The 26,061-nt window shown below is 35.8% G+C and overlaps 1 protein-coding gene across 1 annotated transcript in view; it reads left to right on the top strand.

Annotated features, from left to right (window-relative positions):
• The window catches only part of LOC113091748 (CUB and sushi domain-containing protein 2-like), a 269,603-nt gene extending 253,652 nt beyond the window's left edge, over nt 1-15,951 (top strand). Inside the window, exons 60-71 of the mRNA XM_026257372.1 lie at nt 65-238; nt 428-601; nt 920-993; nt 1,089-1,200; nt 1,337-1,516; nt 2,646-2,711; nt 2,864-3,025; nt 3,603-3,715; nt 4,673-4,760; nt 6,410-6,542; nt 6,629-6,806; nt 12,122-15,951. Coding sequence (XP_026113157.1) covers nt 65-238; nt 428-601; nt 920-993; nt 1,089-1,200; nt 1,337-1,516; nt 2,646-2,711; nt 2,864-3,025; nt 3,603-3,715; nt 4,673-4,760; nt 6,410-6,542; nt 6,629-6,788 — 1,436 coding nt within the window. The 3' untranslated portion in view covers nt 6,789-6,806; nt 12,122-15,951. The remainder of the gene's footprint in view (nt 1-64; nt 239-427; nt 602-919; nt 994-1,088; nt 1,201-1,336; nt 1,517-2,645; nt 2,712-2,863; nt 3,026-3,602; nt 3,716-4,672; nt 4,761-6,409; nt 6,543-6,628; nt 6,807-12,121) is intronic.
• Nucleotides 15,952-26,061: the final 10,110 nt, after the last annotated feature.

Genomic DNA, 26,061 nt, shown 5'->3' with positions numbered 1-26,061 from the left:
ATTTTATTTTATTTTATGTTTATTTTATTTTTCAACATGATATATTGTCTGTGTCTTCTTGCAGCCATTGTGTGTGGAGCACCTCCAAGCATCCCGAATGGTCAGGTTGTGGGGTCTGACTTTCAGTGGGGGTCCAGCATTAGTTATAGCTGTAATCAGGGTTACCAGCTTTCCCTTCCCACTATCCTCACCTGCCAGGGCACAGGAAACTGGAGTGGCGAACTGCCTCAATGTTTTCGTAAGTGTTCATTTTTCTGAAGCCTTTAGAATAGAATTGGAATGTTTTACCAGAAATGTTCATAAGCATTTAAATCCACATATAACTTTTTTAACTTGATGTTTCTACATTTCGGCTGTAAGTTTTGTATGATGATGTTAAAACCTTATAGTATAATATTTTCCTCAATTAATTTATTTTTCTGTGTAGCCGTATTTTGTGGAGATCCAGGGATACCAGCCCAGGGCAAGCGAGAAGACCGAGGGTTCACATACCTGTCCTCTGTTTCATTCTCATGTTACCCGCCTTTAATCCTGGTTGGCACTGCTCGGCGATACTGCCAATATGATGGAACCTGGAGTGGAACCCAGCCGTCTTGCATAGGTCAGCTGATATATTCATGCTGTTCAACAAGAAAGAAAGAAAGAAAGAAAGAAAGAAAGAAAGAAACAAAGAAAGAAAGAAAGAAAGAACATGGTTCTGACAAGCTACTATATTGCAAAAAAAAAAAAATCTCTATGGAAGAAAAAAATGCAGTAGGGCTAATTTTGTTTCGAAACCTTGTAACACTGCACATTTCCATTCAAAAGCTAATTAATTAACCATTAATTGATTGATCAATTGATTGATTGATTGATTTACGTACTTAATTATTTTGAAAGAACCACCTTTCTCCCCAATTTATTAATCTATTTTAAACAGATCCCAGTCACACCAGCTGTGTAGATCCTGGCACTCCTCTCTTTGGCCACCAGAACAACTCTCAAGGCTATCAGGTGCTAATTAAATCAAACCAAGGCTTTTATTGATTGATCTGGAACACATTTTTTTTCTTGTCATTTATCGACTGTTTGTGTGTTTATATCGACAGATTGGTAGTTCAGTATACTACAGCTGCAGAAAGGGTCACCTCCTTCTGGGTTCCATCTCTCGGACCTGTCTACCCAACCTTACCTGGAGTGGCATGCAGCCTGAGTGCATCGGTTAGCCACAATTTTGCCACCCTTTGTTATTTCTTATTTCATTGAATTTGTATGGTTATTTAGGGTTTTTGTTTGTTTGTTTTTCCACAATACACCCTCCACAATGTAAGTTTCTCTCTCTTATTTTTCTCCTCAGCTCATCACTGTAATCAGCCGGAGCTCCCCGCACAGGCAGATGTAGGTGCTATAGAGCTCCCATCTCTGGGTTATACACTCATCTACACCTGTCAGCCTGGATTCTACCTTGCCGGAGGGTCTGAACACCGCACCTGCAGGGCTGATGGAAGCTGGACGGGGAAACCTCCATTGTGTCCACGTATGTACAAAATACTTCATAAATACCTGTGTGTGAGACCACAAACCAAAATGAACTGAACTACAATGTGCTTTAACATGCAAATATTTATTATAATTTTCATTGTTTGTTTTTTTTTTTTATGTAAAATAAATTGATGATTGGCTTTAAAGATTTTAATAAAGATTTAGCACATGTGTGTTTTGGAGAAGCCCATCTGCTTGATTTACAGACTTAATGATTTGTATTGTATTCGACCACTTTGATTTTTTTTTTTCTATACAAATGTTGATGAATGGCCACGTCCCCCTGTTTCATCTCCACAACTGGCATGATCAATGTGCCAAATTCATCATATTGTTGTTGAAATTTCAAATTGGTAGAGCTCTGATTAGCCCAATGGAATGTATTGTTTTGGTTTTGGAAAGCCCAGACTGCTATAAAATAGCATCAGATAAACAGTTCCCATGCAGTATTTACCATGCCAAATGTGAGCATATTGGGCAGAAATATAAGATTAGCAATTTCCTTTTACTTTGCCGAAGGAGGATGGCATTAGTCTCAAGTTAACCCCCTAAATCCCCCTAGAGTTGTTGAAATATGTTGCAGATTTTTTTTTTTTTTATAATAAAGCTTTGAAAGCAAGGTTCTGGCCTTTTGAAGTGGAAGGATTTTAACAGCACCTGTGGGAGACCAGAGAGGCTCAAAAATATTCGCATTGCATCTAATAAAGCTGTTTTTTTCCACATTGTGTATGTCCAATGGTCTTATAATGACCTGCAAAGTAGAATTCACAGGGTTTTCATATATAATAAGTGAGATTCCAAATCATACAAAGTCTCTATGTTAAGTCCAAATAGCACAGGGAGCAAGTGTACATTGAATTATCACTACATAGGAATAGACAGGAAAACGAAGTTCAAGGCAGATTTCTGCAAATAGTACACAGATCCTTTATTATGACCGTGGTCATAATAAGGTGCATATTATAAACAAACCAATAAGCACATGTATTTGCTTATTAAGCATTGCAACAATAACGTATATTATTTTTAGTCATGTAAGCATGTTTATTAGTACTGCATGTGAAAAGTCCCATCAGGTGTTTTATGCCTCTTCATCTGATACCATATTTTGGCTTGTCTTTTAGCTGATAACAGACCAAGTGGAAAAACTGTAGGAACAGTGCAAGAGCCACCAAACACAAAACAATCCGGTAAGTTTCACCATCTACCATAAATTAAAATAATCTTTTAATGCAAAGCAAGTTAATTAAATATTCCCCTGAAATATTTGAGTCACTTGAATGTATAATACAGTAGCTCTTGTGTTTATTTCAGTGTGTTCTTTTCTGTGCCTCTATTTCAGTGCCAAGTGGGGTGTTTGCTAAAAACTCTCTTTGGAGGGGCTCATACGAATATCTAGGGAAGAAGCAACCAGCAATGCTTAGCATAACTGCTTTTGAACCATTCAGCAATCGGGTCAATGGCACTCTTTTGGACCACAGCGGAGTACAGCTTAATCTGGCTGGTGAGGGTTTTTTTTTTTTTTTTTACCTCGCAACACATTTTACCAACCACTCATTTGTGACGCTTCAGCAGCAAGGTAGTGGCAATTCTCTGACTTGTACTGCTGTCTCTAGCATTATGTTTTGTGTAGTCTTAAAGGAAAAGTTGAGCCAAAAATTAAAAATCTGTATTTGTTACTTATTCCAAACCATTTTTTTTTTTTTTTGTATTCCCTGTAACATAAAGGGAGATAGAATGTCTAAAGTCTGGAATACACTATGAATTTTAAAATCTGAACAGGTGTTCAAACTTGGTGACTTTGTAAAAAGTTAACCGGACATCATACACTAAATGAATGAGGATCTCACACTACCAAACTCTCGAGGTGTTCCATATAAAACAAACCCATATCCTGTTGATATGAAGCACGTAAGTTAAAATTGGCTCAAAATATCAGTCATGTTTGATATCCACCAAATGGATGGAATCTTAGTCTCAAGCTACAAAAAGTCTTTCACGACCATACACTCCATGAACACAAATACAAAAAGAACAAGAATTACTTGTGACACCCATCAACACTCCTCTCCATTCTGCAGGTACCTATAAGAAAGAAGAAGCCCAATTGTTGCTGCAGGTGTATCAGATCCGAGGTCCTGTGGAGATCTTTGTTAACAAGTTCAAAATTGACAACTGGGCATTGGATGGACATGTATGTATATTTTCCGTTTCCTCTGATCCTCCCTGTAGCTGTCACAGTAAACTCTTCTGCCCGTTACATCTGTAGAATCATTATCCTGACATTTTGAAATGAAGACTCCCTGCAGTGTGAAATGTGGAAGCAATAATCATTGTGATGATTCTACAGATTTCCCACGTTGTAATGGATTAGATTCAAATAGATTGCTTGCTTTGAAGATACAACCACAGATACAACCACCGACCAAATGTTTGAACCACGTAGATGTGATTTAACTTTACCTAGCCGTCCAATTGGCTTACTGGTTACTGGGAAAAAGAAGCATCTTACATTTGTTTTCAACAGCCGTGCTTTTATGTTGATGCAGTCCTTTCTGCTTCATGGTATGACTCCATGCAGATGTAGTCTTCAGAAAGTCGTGCTCCTGCTTTGAAAGGTGGACGTTTCTGAACGTTTTACTGAGAGTGCTCAAAGTGTACTTCAACACTCAAAGGCTGATGTAAGTGCTCTTGTTCAGGGCCTGACCTTGGGCTGCTTATAACTACTGAAACCTTCAATAACACACACACACGCCTTGTCACTCCTGGGGATAGGAGAAAACCAACAAAGTTTTTATTTTAATTAAAACGTCAGTTAAATCATTGCTGGGTAATCAGGGCCAGACGCTACCCCCCTCCAATGCACTGGGGACAAGCACCTGGGAGAGTGTAATTAAAAGTGCGGGCCACGAGTGTGTGGCTCTTGTGTGTGTGTGTGTGTGTGTGTTCATGGAAGAGAGCGAGAGCAGGAGGGAGAAAGCTAGTTTTATATATATTTGTGTGTTGATTTATACACTGTTTATGTTTATGGGGAAAGTAAATGTCAAACATAAGTAATCTTTCACATCACTGACACATTTCACCTTTCAGTGGCTCATTTGTGACATTTAGAAAATTCGTTATTCTTACTGTTTTGTACTTTTCTCCACAGGTGTCATACATGCCTTCTTCGGATTCATTTGTTTACCAAGGCTTTGTTCGAGGAAAAGGCTTTGGCCAGTTTGGACTTCAGAGACTGGGTATGTGTGCTTGTCTTACAGGACAGTTAAACCTTATTTGTTAAAGGGACATGATGAAAATTCTGTCGTCAGTTACTCATCTGATGTCGCTCCAAACCCATAAGACTTTTGTTCATCTTTGAAACACAAATGAACATTCAAACCGATTAACAGAAATGTATTAAGCTTCATTAAAAATATCTTCAAAGACAAACAAAAGTGTATTTTGGAATGGGTTTGAAACAACATGAATAAGTTTATAGTGGCACCCAACAGAACAGCAAAAACAGTAAATGTTTCAAACAGGTTTCCTAAACGCTCTCCTCATCTCCCCATTTTTCAAATTATCAACATATTCACTTGCATGAGCATTTCATTACATCCTTCAGTTTAATTGAGTCCACCTAAGACTCCACACCAATGTTCAGTGTACTATCTTAGCATAGCATAGCATGCTAGCTTACCTTATACCCTATGAAAGTTACTGATTCTACATGTAATCTATACATCCTCTGATCGGGTATTTCAAATGGCTGAACCCATAATTTTACAGACATGCTTGATTCAATATTTTTATATGAAAATAACTCATTTTATTACACTTCTCTCTTTAATGCTTAATTCCGATTGATCAGTCTCTGTAAGGTGTACATGATAACAAATAATATTAGGCAATAAACCTTTTCAGGGGTTTATCGGTGTCCGGTTGGAAGGGATGCTCAAATAAATGAGGCCATGAATAACTTGCATATAGATGTTTCAGCATTTTAAGCTAGTAAAGTATTTTAGCACTGAATTAAATGCACACTTCAGCTTTAATGCCACAGTGAAAGTGCCATGTCTGGGTAGTTTCCTCAGATATCAAATACATGTTTTCAATTATATATACTGCCGATGCTATCAGCCGATGCAGCAGCTATCAGGTATTATTTTAATATAATTAAGTAGGAGAGAAAGGAAACTGGAGTCAGTATAAGTATCTATGGAGGCCAAACCGTGAACAGTCTGTCAAATCCTGCTGTAATGAAACAGGCGCGTCTTCATCTATAAACGACAGCTGTATAGAATCCTATCCCAACATTGTCAGACAGATTGAGCAAACAGAAGATTTATTAATAAAAGGGGCTGTAGTGGTGTGTGTGTGTGTGTGTGTGTGCTCATACACTCATATTCCATGATTTCATGTTGGTTTGATGAGCTGGCTCTATTGAGTTAGTTAATTGAATCTCCCACTTGCAGCCTTGATGTTATTGGGAAGCTTTTTGGCATTGTCTGATGAACAGGTGCGCTGACACACTCTCGTTTTTTAGGAAAGCGCTGTGGTGGCAATTGAACAGTGAATTCAAAATGGCTTCATCTTTTGCTGTGTCTTGATATCTGTAATTAAAAAGCATTGTCAAGATAATGCAGTTTGACATTTCCCAAAAACAAGGCCCCCAGTTGAGTTATACAGAACATTGGGATATGAAGTTTGCCCATTTAATTCATTCTTATTTGTAACATGGTTTCAAGTCAATTCGAACACATGCTTTGACACAAAGCTTTTCACTTGTGGTTAGTTATTGTTCAAATCGACTCTCTACAGAAATACATTATGTATTTGTATTGTTAATCTTTGGAAAGGTAAAAGCAATAGTCTGTAAATGTTTTATTTGTATGTTATTTTACAGAGGGTCTTGATCCAAATGGGGAGAATCCAAGCTATAACTTTGCCTCCAATAGCAGTTCAGTGGCGGCAGCCATTTTAGTGCCTTTTATTGCCCTGATCATAGCAGGCTTCGCTCTCTATCTCTACAAACACAGGTAAAGCAGTTCACAAAAGAGGCATCGTTCATTGTACATGGATTCGTTTGTGATTTATTATGGTAATATGCCTTGTTTACTTTCAGAAAAAGGCCCAAAGTACCCTTTAATGGTTACGCGGGCCATGAGAACACAAACGGAAGAGCGACTTTTGAGAATCCTATGTATGACCGTAACATCCAGCCCACTGATATTATGGCCAATGAGACAGAGTTCACAGTTAGCACAGTGTGCACAGCAGTATAGCGACCGCTCTAATCAAAGGTGAGTCTTCAACCAAAAAGATCTGTTATTAGTTAACTGTCTACATTGATTAGAGTATATGGATGATTTGACTTCAATACAGGTAACTTACAGAGGAACGGTAAAATATACTAATAAACAGGCTTGGGAGGGTTACTTTAAAAATTTATTCCGTTACAGTTACTAATTACTTCATAAAAAAAGTATTCAGTAACGTAATCCAAGTACCACAATAAGAAAGTAATGATTAAAACTGATTACTTTTGGATTACTTCTGGATTACTTCAAGGTCAAATATTATTTTTTTAAAACAACAACATTTATTAATTAAGAATTGCACAGCCCTGAATTAATATATATGTAAAGGACTATACATACATCTAGTGCATGGTATTGGTATTACAGATTATTTTGTTTTATTTTGAAGAAAATATAATAAGAAATAATTTTAAGTAAATGTTTCTTCAACAGGAAAATAGAGAATACAAATTCTTTTTTTTTTCAATAATAATATAATAAGAACAATTTTTAGACAATGGAAAATGTTTTTTCAAAAGAAAAAAAGAGAATACAAATATATTTTTATATCTTTGCAAATATAAAACTAATTTGTAAAAGTACAAATGCTTCTTTAGGTTGGATGTCGAATCCTTCGATGAAGAAAGTGTTTTCTTTGCTGGAAGGCACAGTTTGCACTGTTCAAGGTTGTTTGCAATTTCTTCTTTTTAAACAAAATAGCAGCGGAATTTCCATGAAATACACGCGTTTTTGCAGCAGTGATTCAATCTGCGTCTGAGGAGATTGTAGACAGCTGTTATTTGCGCATGCACCAGTGGGTGGCACATGTGACTCGCGTAAGTCATTAATCAAGCTGTGCTTAATATAGTGTTACTATGCCAAAATACTGATTTATTTAGTTTTAAATGAAACCATTGTAATCCTGAAAGTATTCCCCCTTTTTTCAAAATGTAACTATAATCTGATTACTACGTTTTTTGACGTAACTGTAACGGATTACAGTTACTGGATTTTTGTATCCTGATTACGTAACGACGTTACATATATTCCGTTACTCCCCAACCCTGCTAATAAACATAAATATACATGACCTCCAAATTGCTGTAAAATCATTTTATTACTAAAAAATGTATTTTATTAGTATTTTTGTTGTTGTTGTTTTTATCAAATTGAATTAATTATAATTAGCCTTATTGGGTTCTATTTATTATGACATTTCTCTTGCTTTTTCTGCCATCTTGGATTTTTTTCACTGAGCTTATCGCTGTGCATTCTGTCTTCCCCGTGTGCTTATGGAATACATATAAAAACTTTTCTACAGTGATTGATTTTGATAAGTTTCACCATTATAGCCAAATATGTTTGCTTATAAACATGTTTCAGGTGGTGATCAGGGCCCTATTTGCCTCAGAACTATATTTTGAACCAACCTTTACATCAGAATTGTCTTCATATGAAGTCCACTAGGTTTTGGAACAGAGCTAATAATTTGTTCTTGTGAAACATGGTAACAGTCTGATATTCGCATGAATTTTATTTATTTATTTTTTTTTTGTCCTAGAAGAAATTGTTTCTAGTTTTCAAAGTCATACTGTGACCTTAGCATTCTGTATCCACATTTAACATGCTTCATTAGACTACTGTATAAACTAGCATGGTGTCAGGGATGAAAAGGTCATTGCCGAACACAGTTGAAATCTTATGGTATAATAAGCTGAATGAGTACAAATACCTCAGGGAAAAGAAAAAAAAGCAATATATCCTCTCATAGTTTCTTTGGAATGATTTAGGGGCATCATTTGCTGTATATTTCGCTGTATATACGCAAACTGCCTTTTCAGCATATAGTTTGTTTGAATGTTGAGTCCGGGAGTAGGTGAATTAAAATGGAGAAAATGTACTTCTAAAACTGACTTTATCGCCCTGGTTTTGCCCTCAGACAAAATGGAAAACAAACTGCTGAGGCAAAGGTATAAGGATAGAGAAGTATTGAATTTTAATGTATTTGTTTCAGCTTCTCCCACCTTGTTTTTTTTTTTTTAAGATCCTCTAAACCACATGTATCCCATGTATTTAAATCTGTTCTGCTGATTTGAACCTGAAACAGCTCTTTGTCATGTGGAAACATGCTTTTTTGCTGTTTTAGCATTTTTGTTATTGCTTTTCTAAATTACATGAGTTAAAAAAATGTACCTTTGCTATTGCAGCTTTTTGGGATGACGTTAGACTGATACTATTGTGTTGAGCATCTCTCTCTATTTTTATTTTTTATTTTTTTCTCTTTCTCTTTTTCACCATTTGTGAAAAATGGTTCACCATCTGTGTTTTTGTCTTTCCTTCTTTTCTGACAAGCAGTGTTGGGCAGTAACTAAAAGTAGCATTGCCAACTACATTTTAGTACACTTTAAGTATCCTAACATTACCTCAGCTGTTTTTAATTACTTTTCCAGTAACAGGATATAACAAATATTTATATGTGTATTTAGTTTTTATTAATTTAATTATTCATTAATTAATTCCTTCATTATTATTATTTATTATTACATTTAATTAAGTTGAGCAAGTAAGCAAATGCACCAAGCCTTGTGATTAGTTTATTTGTCTGGTAAATCATTAGACTCCCTGCACAGAACACATGGTAAAATATTTTCAGCTATGAATTAGTAACATTTCGGGGGTTAATGATGCTTACTTGATGGCTATTTTCTACTGTTATTACACATTTACTGTTATGGCCATTAAATGAATTAGGTGAAATGTGATTCACTTTGAGTCCCCTCAAGGTTTTAATATTTATTTATTTTTATTTTTTCAACTGTGGCTTCTAAATAATAGTGACTAAATTATAGTAATTTATAGTTTTATCTGTTGTATTTTTTTTATTTTATGTAAGGGAAACAGGTCAATTTAGCTCAAAGGGAATCATTTAAGATTTTAAAGGGAATTTGAACAGAATCACTGTTTCACGGCTGTTCACGGAGACGCGCCTGCGGTTCAGTGAACGAGCCGTTTAACATCAAATCTGCGCTGGATACTAATATCCAAACTATAGTGAAAACACTATCAATTAGCACAGTAACAAGATCGACAGTTTAAGACATTAACTTGTAAGCACAAAACACATGATACTTCTCTTTTCAATATGAATAAGGCTTTATTAGATAAATTTAAGACATATAAACTAATCTAACACATAAACGCACGCACACACACATTCACACAAGTTGCAGGAAGGTCGAAAGTTAGGGAAAGATGAGTTTAAGAGAATGGAAATATGGAATTCCAAGTTTACAGCAATACGTTAAATTGCATAGACATGAACAACCATCAATCACGTAATTAGCCCTTGCATTGAGTTCCTCAATGTGACTAAAATTATATTAGATACACCAGCACAACAAATATCTGGGGATACGTTGCCTTCGTTTCCTGTGAAAGGGACTCCCGTTGAAAGGGGTATCCCGGTGTCGCTGATTGGCTGGAAGTTCAGTAGTGAAGTGACGTCTTGGGAAGCCCGTGGTTGTTGGGCGTTGGCTGAAAGTGCAGAGTCGTGTGCGCTGGTCGAAGTTGAACGGGCATCCGAGGTCAGGCGTCGGAGACTCGACGTTACAAAACTTAACTCAGAACACGAAACTCTCAAACGGAAAAGAAAAGAAATAAAGTTTGACGAGACTAGGTTGTGTTCCTTCTCATCGTGGCATAGTAGCAGCAGGCAGGCACGATGGAACCGCGCTCAAAGAACAATGATGACTAACCGCATGGCTAGAAGCTACAAGCTAAAGCTAGGTAGTAAAGCTACAAGCTAAAAGCTAAGAGCAGGCATGACTGATAGCACGAGCAAGGCTGGAACTAAAAGCCGACATGGCTAATAGCAGCAGCTAGGGACTAAAAGCAGACTAAAAGCAAGGCATGACTGATAGCACAAGCAATGCTAGAACTAAAAGCCAAATTTCATGGGGTCCAAAGTATTTAAACTTCCTTGTTGGCCACCCCTCAAATGTTGCCTTGACCAATCAGATCTGGTCTTGGCTCAGGGGATCATAAATCATTTGTTTATATCATGATTCCTATAACACAATTATGATATATTTTACAAATAAATGATTGTCAGGACAATATCAAGCAAGAAAATTTGATTATATCAATACTAGACATGACTATGTATCCTATAGTTATCAAAAGACATACACAATAAGTGATTATACATGATAGTCAAATGTGTGGGTTACACATAAATGAATATGGAGTTAAGCAATGGAATGATTCGTTTATAAGTCTTTTTGAGTTCATTCTGGTCCATATATAATGTACAAAAAGCAGTTTCTTTGCCATTCTCTGGCAAAGGGACTTTCTGTGAAGACAAAGGTTTAAAGCCCTTCCCCCTTAGGAATTTCAGTCTGGTTCTGCCTGATGGGGGAAGTCAATGCAAGTATTTAACATGATCTCCTGGGTTTACATGTGATGTCCAGCGTTGCATTTCAATCACGAACAATAAATTTGACAATCTCTTCTTCGAATTAAAATTGTCAATAATTGTTCTATTGGTGTTAATGTTGAAAGCTGTTGTGTGAACAAGTTGGTTGGTTGGTTATCTTGCTTGGTTCCTGTGGCACTAGAACTGATTTATGACTTCCTGAGGAGTTCGGCTCTCGTTTCAATGCACACAGCTCTGATAGACTCTTTAATTTGTCTGGTTCGACTCATTTCTGCTACATTTATTTATTTTTTATGTAAAAAAAAAAAAAAAAAAAATCTGTCAAAATCCTGTTTAATGTTGACATTCTTGAATTTGTACCAGAAATATACTGGTAATTACTTAATCTTGATAATTACACATTGCACAAAATATCATCTCAAGGTGTGGTCATATTGGTGACATTTTGGTGCAATTTCATGGGCTAAGAGAACCATTGTTTATTGTCAATAGTGTACCGATATACTGTATGAAGCAAAGCTTACACAGAAGTCACTTTCTTACCAAGCAGCTTTCCGTTAGTCAACTCAGGAATTCCACATGAATGACTTGAACCCATTGCGAAATCAATGTTAAGATGTATTTTGAAATTCATGATTCCTTCAATTTCTATTGAAATGACTGGGTTTTGCATGTGAAAATTCACAGAACAGTGGTACATGTGACTTTACAGTAAAGTTTCAACTTTACTTACAGTAGCCTCAATGTGTTAGCCACTTTTTGGTAACTTGTAATGTAGCTACTTTGACAGTAGTTTAACTAGTTTAAATAATGAGTAGCTTGAGAAATCTCAAAGTAGTTTCTTTAAAACTGCTGACAAACGTGCTCTCTGTTCTTTCCATAGGTTGGATTTAATCTTTCCCTCTCTACGCAACTGTTCCCATAATTACGAATGGGCCACACGGATGGACTAAATAGGATTTTTTTTTTTTTTTTATTTCATTTGCAAACCAATTCCAATTGTGACAAAGTGATAAACCCTGACAACAATGCTGTCAAAGCGCACCAACAGAGATGGACTGATAAAGACCCACATCAGTGTTTGCTAGCTAAAACTCTGTTTCTACACTACTGTCTCCTCTTTTTTCCTTCCAAGGGAACGTCCTGTTTGACTGCGGCAGCGCAAAAGGACAAACAATCTCACAGCTGTCACTAGGCAAAAAAAAAAAAAGAAAAGAAAGGGGATCTCACTCTTAATTTGGAGGAAGTCTTCAAGTGAGCAGGAAGTCATGAGAAGCATGTTGCTGGAGAGTTGAAGCTTTGTTTTACTTTCATAGTTCTTGAGTTCTTGCCATGGAATGAGTTTTGGCTTGTTCTATCCCCTTTCCACCTTGAGCTGAAATCCCAAACAAGTGGAGAATTCACAGAGGAAACTCTCTCTGGCCTTCCCCATCAGCTACCTGAGTATGTAACATCACAACTCGATCTGAAGTGGAATGAGAGGCTTATTAGAAGACATGGATTCTAGCTGTAGCACCTCTCTTCCCATTTCATCCTGAAGGAACGAGTGTTCTACTACCATTTTAACATGATCCTGGCTGAAAATTGACAATTCAAGCAGCCCAGCTGAGAACATGAAAAACGTGTCCAGGGGGCTTTATGAAGATGAATTCATGGCCATTATCTGATATTATTTCCTTTTTCTCAAACTGACAGAAGAAAAACAGCCCACACTGGAGGGTTTGTATTTGTATTAGCCAGGCATCTGAACCCCGCATCGTGTGTTTGGATATTCTTGATTTGTGGGCTGGGATATCATGGTGAAGAACCGTTTGTTAGCATTTATAGTATTCCTGATATCAGACATGTTTTAAGTTGTCGGCTTATGGATCCAATTATTTTCATACTTAAGAATAGAAACAACACAGCCCTTGAAGACCTGAAGTACAGAGATGAATGTTACTTGAAATGTCTCATAACCAGGGGAGGGTCTTCTTTCGGTCCTAAAGTTCTGAAGTCAAGGATAAGAATGAGGTGAGGGTTTTAGTCAGAAGGAGTCAACACCAATTGAGCATGAAAATATTTCATCTCTGTAGCTTTGTGTCATAATCTGTTTCCCTGCACATTCCTCCATGCCAACCATGCTCATGCCAAACTTAATGAAAAGGATAAGGAAAAGGGGCTTAGAAGTCACTCCTTAAAATACTAATCCAAGCCTGGTTGTTTATCTGCATGCATTTGCCCCATTAACACGAAGGGAAGGTTTAAAGATGAGCAAGACCTTGGGAAGTTAACAACTTTCCAAACAGAGAGGGGGGGGTAGATCTGACAATAAATTGGACTGCATACTGCATAACTTACATTTTGCTATCAAAGTACACTAAATTTTGGGTGCAGCATCTTTTAACTGGACGGTGTTATTGAGATTCGTAATTAAGTTATTGAATAATATTGCCGCTGCTTGTTTCTGCAGCATTCGGTTCGATTTTCTTGTCTTACAACCTCTGTTACCTGATGCCGGCATTTACTTTCCAGTGGGCTTTTAAATTCCTCCAGTTTATGCTGTACTCTTCAGCTTCTGAAATCAATCACTGATATAATTGCTTTTACAGGTTTATTACTTTTTAAATCATGGTTGTGTTAATACGATATTACCCAGAGCTTGTTTCAATTGTAGGTTGATTGAAAAAGCTAAGATTGTATTTTCATTGAGATTTTATGGGCCAGGAGTTAGCTGGTACATTATCTTCAACCTATTGACATTGACTTTATATTTACCAGACTGTCGTATGGCTGTTCTTTTTAGGATAATTTAATTTTGTATTCCTTTATTGGTGTAGATAGCATCTTATTGTATGTTCCACATATCAGACATCATTTTGTGGACGTGGAACTCATACTGACTTGGAGTTTTACATTTCTTGCATTTTGCATCTCAGCAAACCAACAACAATAGCATTGCTGCCAGATTTACAATAAAATCCTACAAAAGACACACTCTCTCACACACACACACACACACACACAGAATTTCAAGGCACAAGGGCTTCAAAGTCACCATTTTTAATCTTTATGTGTATACTAACCCAAAATGTTGATGAAGGATCCAGGCAGCCTGCGTTTCACGCTTGACCATCTGTTTCTTGTAACAGTGCCTTGGTAACTCTATATGTAGTATTTCCAATCTCTTCTTATTGCTCCATTTTCATTATTATTGCACACTGGACATAAGTTGCCAGTTGCTAAGGGAGAATTTCAAAGATCCAGCCTTGTTTTTGTTTTTTTGTGGGAGTCAAAGTCTTTGCTATTCTCAGCTTAAGAGAATCACACAAACACAAAAAGAATAACCAGCACCCCAAAATGTATAATTAATTTACATCTCCACATATTCCTTTAGCCTAGAACCTGCACTTTAAGGGAGCAAGAAAATGCAGTTTTATCTTTTGGGCCTTTGTGCTAGCATGTGTCATGAGTCTATTCTTATATTGTGAATATTTTTTCATTTAGCGAAAACTACGGTGCTGCTATGCCAAAGGAAAAGGCATCAGCCTATTTTATATTACATATATAGAGAGAAATCCAGCCAAAATCTAAAGCATTACAGCATTTATGATGTTATTTATGGCAGTGAATTAGCTGAAGCACTGAAGATATTCTTGTCGCCGTTTCAGACTATAACAGTGTAGTCATTGTACTGATCACTAAAACGGACATGTTCCCTTCACAGTGCTGATGTGTTTTCAGTGTAAGGCCATTTTCATCAGAACCAGTGCTTGCATCTTCATATGAAGAACTCTGCCTGGCAGCCCTCCATATATTTTATGCTCAGTCCGACCGAATCACACACACACATCCGCTAAAACAGAGATTAGCGCCTTAGTTAATTTACATTCTTGAATATTACCTTCGCATATATGAGTATATGGCAACCTTTTCATCAGATTTTCTGTTGGCATGATGTGAAAGTGAGCATGAAGCAAAGACGATTGCGAAAGACTTGGATGATCATGTCAAGACCACTTCGTAGTGTCAATGTATTTTGTCTCATGTAGCATAGTCCTTTAAAGATGAGAATTTTGGATATAGACCAGGGTTATTCAAATTTTGTCCTGGAGTGCCAATGCGCTGCAGAGTTTAGCTCCAACCCTGATCAAACTCACCTACCTGTGATTTTCTAATGATCCTCAAGACACTGATTAGCATGCTCAAGTGTGTTTGATCAGGGTTGGAGCTATACTCTGCAGCTCATTGGCCCTCTAGGACAAGATTTGAATAACCCTGATATAGACAATGTTGGGATTGCACTGAATGTATTTTTAATTTTGGAAATATCTATGCTATACATACGATGAACATCCAAAAAACTATGTAACTAAACCAGTAATTGGAAAAACAGCACCCCTAAAAAACTACATATATATATATATATTTGAATTGCACAGTGCATTTTTTTTCTCTCATTTTGATAAACACAACCATGCATTTCTCTCCATTCGATAAGAGGTACAAGCCCAGTCTTGAAGGACCTTTAAAGGACTGCCCTGGCTATCCAAAGCCTACAGGAATACAGTCAGTCTTGAGTTACTTGACCAAAAGGATTTTTTTTTTTTTTTTTTTTTTTTGAACAGTGACTTTCAAACTTTAAAGGACCTTAATGGAGCGGTCTGTTGCAGATATCCAGGCAGAGACTCTGATGCTGAAAGGAGAACTAATGAATAGAAACTTTTTTTGTACAGAGATATATTTTTATGAAAATAAATTTTTAATATAAAAAAAGAGAAAGTGTATTGACAGATCTGTAAATGTTTTTCATTATTGTAGTACAAATGCTAGTGGGGATTATAAAATATATAAATATATATATACAAAGACAAAATAGAGACAAAGTTTTTTTTTTTTTTTTTTTGTACATGTAACAAAGATTGTATATAGAAGTTTACATATTGTAAATATGTAATACTCAACATGGCTTGTCTGCAATATATACAATGTATTTTATCTGTCTGTATATGATGCTTTGCATTGTGTTTAAGCTTATTCTACTTTCTTGAACTTGAAACCTATTTTGAAGTTTTTGGAATAAAAAGTGAAAACATACATGTGCCTGCTATTTTCTACATTGTCTGGAAGGTTTGTAACTTTGTGCATGATAATGAAACTTTCAGGGTTCAGGAGGCTGAACAGAACTTTCAATGCTTTAATTATCTGTGTGCACAAACAGGACAATAAGACCAGTTCTTTTTCCTCTAGTTTTCCTGTAACGTACACAGAGGCTGTATATATCAAACCCTGTGTTTATGTAACATCCTGACTGCTGGGATACCTTTATCTGCTGATTTTAAAGGCAGCTTTATGTATGCTTTATTACCTATTATATGTATGTTATAATCTAATTATGTTTGACTGAATAAGAGAGAAATATTAATTCATGTATACAGTGGACAATCACCCACTTAAAAATAATCAAATTTTATTGCTCCACAGCCTGAAATGAAAATGGGAACAGTTTTTGTTTTATCCAGCTGTATTTACTTAACATTTACTATAACATTAAATTTACATTCAAGTGAAAGATATAACCAACATGTCAGAAGCAACAAAAAAAAAAAAAAAAGAAGAAGAAAAAATTCACTGAGTTGGAAAAAGGATCAGCTCCTTGTGTCAGTATTTTGTTGAACCACCTTTTGGTTTAATTACATCTTTTAGTCTGTTGGGATACCTTACACTTTTTAATAATAGACTCCACTGTGTTTGTAGGCATTGATAAAGCCTTTTTTATCCATCTCCTGATTGTGCCTTTCCACAGCTTCATTCAGGAGATCTTTTGACAGTGCCGTGCCACCCATAGTTGATTGTTTGCTTCAGTTGCACTACCAAGGACTGAAATGCTCCGGGAAAGTTATTTTCATGCTGAGCGAATCACTATGACCACAGCTGATCACAGTTGAGAGTCAAATGGCGTTGTGTGTCATTGAGAAGGTGATTAGCTATATAGCGATCCTATAAAATCATTGGAAATCACACTGTGTGACATGGATCTGATAAACTTGGTTATGACATGTATGCAGACTGTACGATGATGACACCTGATGACTTGTATGCTACAACACATGCTACTAAAGAAGAATGAAACGTCATCAGCATGTGCTTGTAGTGGCAAGCAAAAAGAACATGATAAATCACACTTTGGCATTTGTATTTTTTATATGTGCTGAATAAAATTGGAAGCGGTGAAAGAGGAAGGGATAAGAGCTTGGGATAAGCAGTTTTTATCACTCTGTCGCATCGATTTCGTGTCACATTTTTATTGGCTGTTCAGTAAACGTGGGTCGTAGCAGCAAACACACTGTGCGATGATCATGCCGAATTTGTGACACTTTCAGAAAATGATTGTATATTATATTTGGTTGAAAGACCATGAAAACGGCCATCTTTGAACCTCTCTCCCTGTACGACATAAAATCACAGAAATCTCCACAACTGTTTCACAATGCCAATCTTTTGTCTGAGATTGACAAAAATCGTGTAATGTGTTATTTATTTTTTAGATTATTTATTTATTTGTCTGGCATGTTGATGTCATATCTTTCATTTGGATGTTGTAAGTTGCACTGAGCAATTACAGCTGGATGAAACAAAAACTGAGTAAGTCTTCATTTCGGGCTGCAATGCAACAAAATGTTATTATTTTAAAGGGGGTGGTTCTATCACACCGTGTGTGTGTGTGTTTGTGTGTGTGCATGTGTGTGTTTTTATATATATACAAATATATACAAATATATACACAAAAATATACACTAATTGTTGTAGGAATCATGAGCTTTTTCATGTCAAAGGGATTTTTTTCTGAACCATCCAAAAGTAAATTGAAAAATCCTATTGGGATTTTGTCAAGGGAACAAGGTGACACTAACCTCCAGGTTGGCCTACAAAAAATACATCACAACAGCAGTCTACTAAATATTGTTTATGATGCCTTGGGAACCCTTTCTTAGAAGGTACCTTTTGACAAAAATGCTGGCTTTTTATGTTTGGCTGTTCAAGGGCAATGAAGGCTGAACAAGAATCAATGGCCGATTTGATTGTTACATTTCTATAATCCTTTATTTATTTATGTATAATCTTTAGCGTTATAGTTTTCCATTACTCCTGTATGATATGTTGAAAGTTGTTGCTCACTAGTGGTTGTTGTGGAACTATGACTTTATTTATTTTTTGACTAGTTAGAGTGACCAGGGCCTGGGTCGTAACAGTGCAGTTTCTGCTGGTCACTTTCCCCTTTAACTCCATGTGCCCTATGGAGCAGTGTTGGCCTGTGTAATCTAGAGTATCTTGATTCTGTCAGCAAATTAGAGGCGCGAATAATGATTGACAGCAAATCTTTTGTAACCAAAAAGCACTCTGTGTAACTTCTGCCATCTAAAATGTCCTTATGTTTGTCAGGCTAAAATGTTCTCATAATGATTTGCCCCAAATAACTCCAAAGTGCTTTTCTAGGAGAGATCCGGGTGCTTGTGCTGCTCTGATGAGACAGTATCAGACACTATCAGTAGAGGTAAATCCATTCATTCAAAGATGAATGGGAGGAAAAAGTTACTTTCATTCATCTCAACATAAAGGCCTTTTGGTGAAAATTAATCTGAAGATTTTTGGCATTTTCCAATTCATGTTAGCTAGAGGCTGTACTTGCATGACTGCAAATAATTCCCAGGGCTGATAACAAACTTTAATAATGACTTATATGGCTTAGACAGTATGAATTGATACTGAAGCTAAAAGAGTGAGTGCTTCTATTAGTGACCTTTAAGAAAAGCTAAGCATGCACATTTTTAAAAGGCCTATATAAATTAGATTATTCTACTTAAGTTTTAGGAACACTTTACAATAAGGCTGAAATTGTTAATATTAGTTAACTACATTAGTTAACAGGGACTAACAATCGAAAATATTTCTAAAGCATTTAGTACTCTTAGATAATGTTAATTTCAACATACATATTATTAAATGTTTTTTTTTTTTTTTATTATGTAATGGACCTGAGCTAACATAAACAATGAACAGTTGTAATAGGACCATTGTATTATTATTATTATTATGATGATGATGATGATGATGATGATTATTATTATTATTATTATTATTATTATTATTACTAATGTTAATAAAGATTCATAAATAATTTAACAAACTTATTGCTCATTGTCAGGCAATGCTAATTAATGCATTAAATGAAGTTATACAACAGAGTGGTTGAATGATTACTTTCATTAAAATGCTCAATGCTTGCCACTTAAACTAAAAGCAATTGATGCGTTGGGTGAAAGAGTCTCCCCAGATTTCCTCCCAGCTCTCATTTCAGTGAGATACCTGAGCTGGTTGGTCTTTCACAAGTTTTGGCAGCTATGGGCAAACATGGAGAAACCTTTTTCTTAGAAAGACCTAACTTTAGAAATTAAACCCAGACTGAATCTTTTACCAAAGTAAAGTTATTTGCAGTGTTTACTATATGCAAGAAGAGTCTTCAAATATTTATGAAATATCACCTTTGAGCAACAGTGATTTGATGCACTTGATTAATGGTTAATTATTTGAATACTTTGTCAGCCATAAAGTTGAAATTTCTGTTTTATTGGTTTAACAAAGCTAAATCATTCCAAGTACCCTCTGAAACTGCTTAACTACCCCTTTGGGGGGCATGTAGCCCTTGTTGGGAGTCCCTGCTGTACGACACCAAGCCTCTGGGTGTAATAACATTCTTTAGAAGCCAGTTCTCTAGGAAATGCAAATACTGAGGGAGTACAGATGGCGTTTTGATCGTTTATTATTTATTCTGCTCTTGTCATTAGTGTCTTCCCACTCGTGTTCAGTAGTAGCTTGAGAGAGAAGACTTTTATCCGAACTTTTACTGCAATAGCATCTAGTAGGCTTAACGTTTTGTCAAACCATGCCTGGGATGTATAATTAAAGGTAAAAAGCAGCACAGATCTCCCAGGGTTCCACACGCCTCCCCCACAGCACAAAGAATCAACCTGCCACAATGCCACACCGTAAAAAACAATCGTAGTACCAATATCTGTTTTCAACCATTGTAATACACTGAATACCACCAAAAACAGGTGGTGATGAGAAAGTCACATGATGAATCAAAGCTCATCACAAACAGCTTTTCCACAAGCTGTAGGAAGGAAGTACTTACATATTAAAGATGCATCAAGGTAACACACACGGTAGTGAAATAATGCAATACTGTTAAAATTACTGTTTTACAGTGCATGTTAAAAACTTTTATTCACCAGAGTTAACAGTAATTTTTGAATGGGAGTTTGTTTTTTTTGTTTTTTGTTTTTTTGAATGGGTCTAATTCATCAAGGTTTTTTGGTCACAGATCTTTTTTAGATTCTCTGGGACCAGGAAAGCAATCAAACCAAGTAAAAGCCTGTAATTGGCAACCTGAACTCTCATTAGGTAGCACTATCTGCTTCAAAAACTAGAGATCACGTTCAAGGCCATGACTCGAGCAAATTGCGAATCAATTTTTGGTTTAAACATCCATTTAAATGAATATTTTGCCTAAAAATGAAAAATTCTGTTATCATGTAGTCTTTTGAAAGTTAAATACAAAGAATCAGTAAGTGGTGTGATGGTTATGGGACATGTTAACCTCTTATTGCACACAACAATAAAATCCAGTGGAGGTTTTCATTAGAATGCAGAACAGCATCTGTGTGACTTTCTTCTGTGGAATAAAGATATTTCTAAAAATGTCTGTTTAATATCCGTTCAGTGTTATAAAACTCAGTGCGGTCCGAAGTTCTTGTGGATCCTTTTGTGCAATGGAAAGCTTCAATTCCTCTATCTGGAACCAAAGATACCAACAAAGAACATTTACTTTTAAGAGTGTATCGACAAAAACTTTCTTTAAAATATGTTGTTTTGTGTTTCAAACAATAAAGAAAGTCAGTCAGGTTTGTTCCAATTTGATCTTGGAAGTTGGACTGATAGCGACGGGTGCTTGTTTAGGTTAAGCTCCGCTCTTGATTGATTAAATCAAATGCCACACCAGGTAATTAGTCGCCACTGGCTCCTTCCGCTCATGGCAGTTATTGATCATAGCTATGATGGCCCACCGTCCACTGAAGTGCTGTACCACTGCAACACTCCAAATCCCAGTCCACTATTCTAATGAAAATCTCTGGATTCTATTGTAGTGTGCAATAATGGGTTAAAATGTCCCGTCACCATCACACCACTTACTGGTTATTTGCATTTCACTTTCAAAAGTCTACATGATTACCTAATGCTCAAAGTCAAACTTATAGATTTTTTCTGTTTGTTCATATGGCTTAAGTGTAAACATAGAGACTGTTCTACCAGAAAGGCTTAAAAAATAAAATGTAACATGTTTATTTAATGAACATCTATATAACATCCTTTGGAATTATCCCCATCTGACACTGTGGTTCTTGCTCTGTCTTAGATTCTGCCAGAATAAATTTATGTTGGCAAGCTGAAAGCAAAATGATAGACTTTTAACAAAAAAACAATTGCACTATGTGACAATAAAATGTTCAGAAATTAATTAATTGTAATGAATATTCTGATTATCCTTCAATGCAAATTGAATTTGAATGAGGTGAGACACCTGACTGGTGGCCGTTGTTAAATCCAAGTTCCTTTCAAAAGAATGTACACTAGGGGCTTTGGTGCTAAAGATAATTATGAATAGCATATATAAAACAGACAGATATTTATGGAGATGAGAGGATGTTAAAGACTTTTTAAATTAAATTCAGATGAGCTTCGTGAGCTGAGATCCCAATGGCTCAACACCTCTGAACTTCTTTTTTGTTATATATATATATATATATATATATATATATATATATATATATATATATATATATATATATATATATATATATATATATATATATATATATATATATATATATATATATATACCCCAACATCGCTCTTAAACCATTGATAATTCTTCTTCTAATTCAAAGTCATCATATAAATAAAGAACAACCGAATACGAATGAATATGGAAAAGTATTCACCCTTTGTATTGTAAACAATGCTTTGCATTCAGCATAACTGAAAAGGTCTCTTACCTTTTGAATGTTATTTCTCTACCTTTTGTTTATTAGAAAGATAGCTTGAAGCAAGATTTCCCCCCTGTATCATTAGATACTTTTTCGAAAGTACAGAAAAGAAAAGAAAAGTTATTGTAGAAGTAATATTGCTTTTCCATTCGATAACTAGGTTTTACAGTTGCTATATTGCTATATTTTATTGCTATATTATTGTACTATATATATATATATATCTTTTTTTTTTTTTTTTTTTTTGAAGACCAGACGCATAATGTATTTAGTCTAGTGGACAAAGTATGGCTACTAAATATAAATTAGAACTCTAAATATGTTAAATACAATGAAAACTATTTTAAGTAACATTAAGCATCATTAACGTTTATCAATATTAATAAAGATTTTTTATGAAATATGCTTCCATAAATGCCCCACACGTAAAACCTTAAAAGCTCGTTCATGGAAAAGAAAACATGATAAATCCAAGCATGATGAATAATTCTTGCAACAGAATTCAGTTTCAGTGGGTTGGTGAGTGTCTTTGACCTGTTAGTTTCAGACAGCTGACTCACAGTCTCCAAAAAAGTGAACCAATGAACTCAGGTATACAAAGAATACATTTATTTTCAAGTGTTTTTTGAGTGTAACTTGGCAACTTCTTTTCAGTTTTGAATAACTGACGTAATCATTCAGCTTTGTGAAAAAAGTATTTTTTCTCACTTACTTTTAATGGCTAATGTCTTCTATTGGCACCGAGCACTGTGAGATCTGCACATGTCACAATTACTGCTGGCCATTGCTGTCGCAGTTTGAGACCATTTCATCAATGTTTTCACAGAAATACAACACACACACTGAAGTGTCTGTTTCTTGATGCTCAGCAAAGTACTTTGACACACCTCACTGTCAGTGCTCATAAGCTCCCTCAATCCATTGTGCTGTAAAGCAGCCAGACACAATTTGAAGCACTGTGTGCTGGGAAACTGTGCGGTAATGACCGCATTACAGCAGGGATACACTGGAGAGAGTGAGTTTTATCTCCTCCTGAAGAGGGCTAGTTGGGAGAGTGGGGTCAGGGAGAAGCCAGCGGTCCCGAGCAGCAATGCACAGAGCCTCGTCCATTCACAATGGACATATGAATGATCCTGTGTTGAAGTGTGATAAGATCTCGCCCTGCTCTGACCACCGACAGCTCTGGCTTTATCTTGACACATGCTGCAAGCTGAATCTGAAAAGCATAATCCTTCTCTGTCTCTCCTGTCTATTTCTCTTCTCTTATTCCTGGGCTGAACAGTTGTTGAGCCTCTATTCTATTTGTTAGTTTTCCTTTGAGTTTTCTTCCTTTTTTTGCCTCCTTTTTTATTAGCTTATCTATGGCCCAAAACCAACTGGAGAAAAGTAGTGACATTTTTCATGCTAATTTGGGCGTGTCTGTATGTTTTATAAGAACTTATTATGTATTTAATATTTGGTTTAGAAACAATTTTAGTTTAGAAACTTTTTTAATTGCCTTTTAAATCATTAGTGAATCAAATGATTAAAATATTTTGAGTCACTTATCGTAAAATATTTTAAAATATTTTTAAGTAATATATTTTACGTTTTTTTTCTTTATTGTGATTTTTTTTTAGTTTTCATATTACTCTTGCTACATTTTCAGTGTGATTGCTTTTCCATATAATTTCTTCTTGCTGAATCACATTCCTTAAATCAACGTATATCTGTTTTTTTTAGAAGCATTTCAGATGCCTTTTCCTTATTCCATCTTGTTGCTACTCATCAGAGATATTGTCTAATTCACATTGATTTTAAACTCAGATGATCTTCAGACCATGTCCGGAAAAAGTCATCCCATTGATCCCGATTGTATTCGGAACCATTTGGCTGTAGCAGGAAAATGATTTTGTCCATGATGCTTTTAAAGTGCTGCCTAAGTCTTATGTTTTGCAACAAGTATAGTTGCAGGTTGTTTGTTACAGTGGTTAAACCTTAGTTTTAACCCCACATAGGATAATCTTAAAATTAATATATCATCGGCCCTTTTAGACTTTTTATTGTGCTTACTGTAATATAAGATGTGCCAACCAATAAGAGAGAGTGAAAAAGAGAGGAAGCCACTCTTTTAGCAATCTTTTGCATCTTCTATAATTATTCTAGCAACAGCATTCCGCTATTTCTAGACATAGTAGTAATTTAAAATAATTTAAAATTTTGAACTTGAAAAGGCATTCAGTTTGTGTAACAAGTTAAATGTATTCTCTAATGTATGTCTAGGGAGGAGAACAAATGATGAAATCTTCTGTAATTCATCTTGTGAGGTGCATGTAAGTCACTGTAGCAGAGTGAAAAAAAGCAAGTCTCTTCTCACCAGAGATGAAGGATCTTTGAACCTCGTGTTTCACTAGCAGCTGAGATTACTATATCAAAGTGTGAAACACTGTCATGATACTTCTGAAATCAAAGTATTCACTCATCCACAGGCTTTCTGGCTGGAAACAGTCATTGAGCGATTAGTGTGTGTACAGTACAGGCCCGGATTTGCTAATCGGGAGCACCGGGAAAATTCCCGGCTGCGAGGGCCGTTGTTGTCATGGCACTGGTTTGAAAAAAAAAAACAAAAAAAAAAACATATATATATATATATATATTATATTATATTATTATTATTATTTTACCGCAGCCCCACTCTTTTTATTTATTATTTTACCACCGTCCCACTTTTTTTTATTTTGTATTTTCTCGCAGAGTCCAGCCTGCAAGATAATGATGACGTGATTATCTGTTGACTCCCTGGCCCCGCCCCCAACACGTCACCTTGCAAGTTGCTCAAAATAAAAAAAGTGAGATAAAAATGGATAAAAGAAAGCGCAAATGCGGCGCTGAAAAGTCCAGAATAAATAAGAAAGCTTTGGAAACTGACGCGGCCAAATGTTCTAAACTGAGCACATTCTTCCTAAAAAAAACAAAAAACAAACGAAGACTACGAGGCCGGCCGGTAAGTAAGCTAAGGTTAAGGTAACGTTAGTTAGGAGCAGTTCAAGATGCTAGCGACATTGCAAAACAACGTTGTTTGCAAACTACCGCTCATGTAGCAAACTTTTTCTTGTAACTCTTCAGCAGCAGCCGCCTCTAGTCCAGTTTGCTGCCAACAGTGAAGAGCAAGGCCCAGTAACGTTACCAAGCTCCGGTCATGATGAGCCCAACACACCAGAATGGGCAGGTAGGTTGTCATTCAGAAGAACTAACGTTAATAGTAATGAAGAGCCCTGCTCAATGAAAAATGTCCTGCGAGAATTAATGATACCTGATGATTCAGCAATACATTAATGGAACTGAGATGATAGTGTCGTTAGAAAGTGCAATACATTTTATTTTAATCTTCTTTTTTTTTTTCTTCTTTTTTATATATTTGTTTTTATTATATTTTTTTTTTCTTTATTTCAATGTTTAGATATTTATGAATACTAAATCTTAAAGAAAAGAGATTCTTACACTCTTTTTGTTATTTACTGTTCTAATAAATCTTCACTGTGAAGCAAAACTTAGGCTATTGTTTTTGCACTGAATTGGAAATGATTATGTTTTTAAAAATACAATGAATTGTATGAAGACAAGGCTGTAGGGAATTATATTCTGAGGTTTTAATTACATTATTTTAATATAGTCAGTTGTGAACTAAAGTGGGCCGGTCTAAGGCATGAAACTCCAGGGCTGAAAAGGAGTCCCAATCCGGCCCTGGTACAGTATG

Source organism: Carassius auratus, unplaced genomic scaffold (genome assembly GCF_003368295.1).
Source record: "Carassius auratus strain Wakin unplaced genomic scaffold, ASM336829v1 scaf_tig00214282, whole genome shotgun sequence".
NCBI lineage: Eukaryota > Metazoa > Chordata > Actinopteri > Cypriniformes > Cyprinidae > Carassius > Carassius auratus.
The sequence above is the reverse complement of the archived record's forward strand: the minus strand, read 5'-3'. Positions and strand labels throughout refer to the sequence as shown.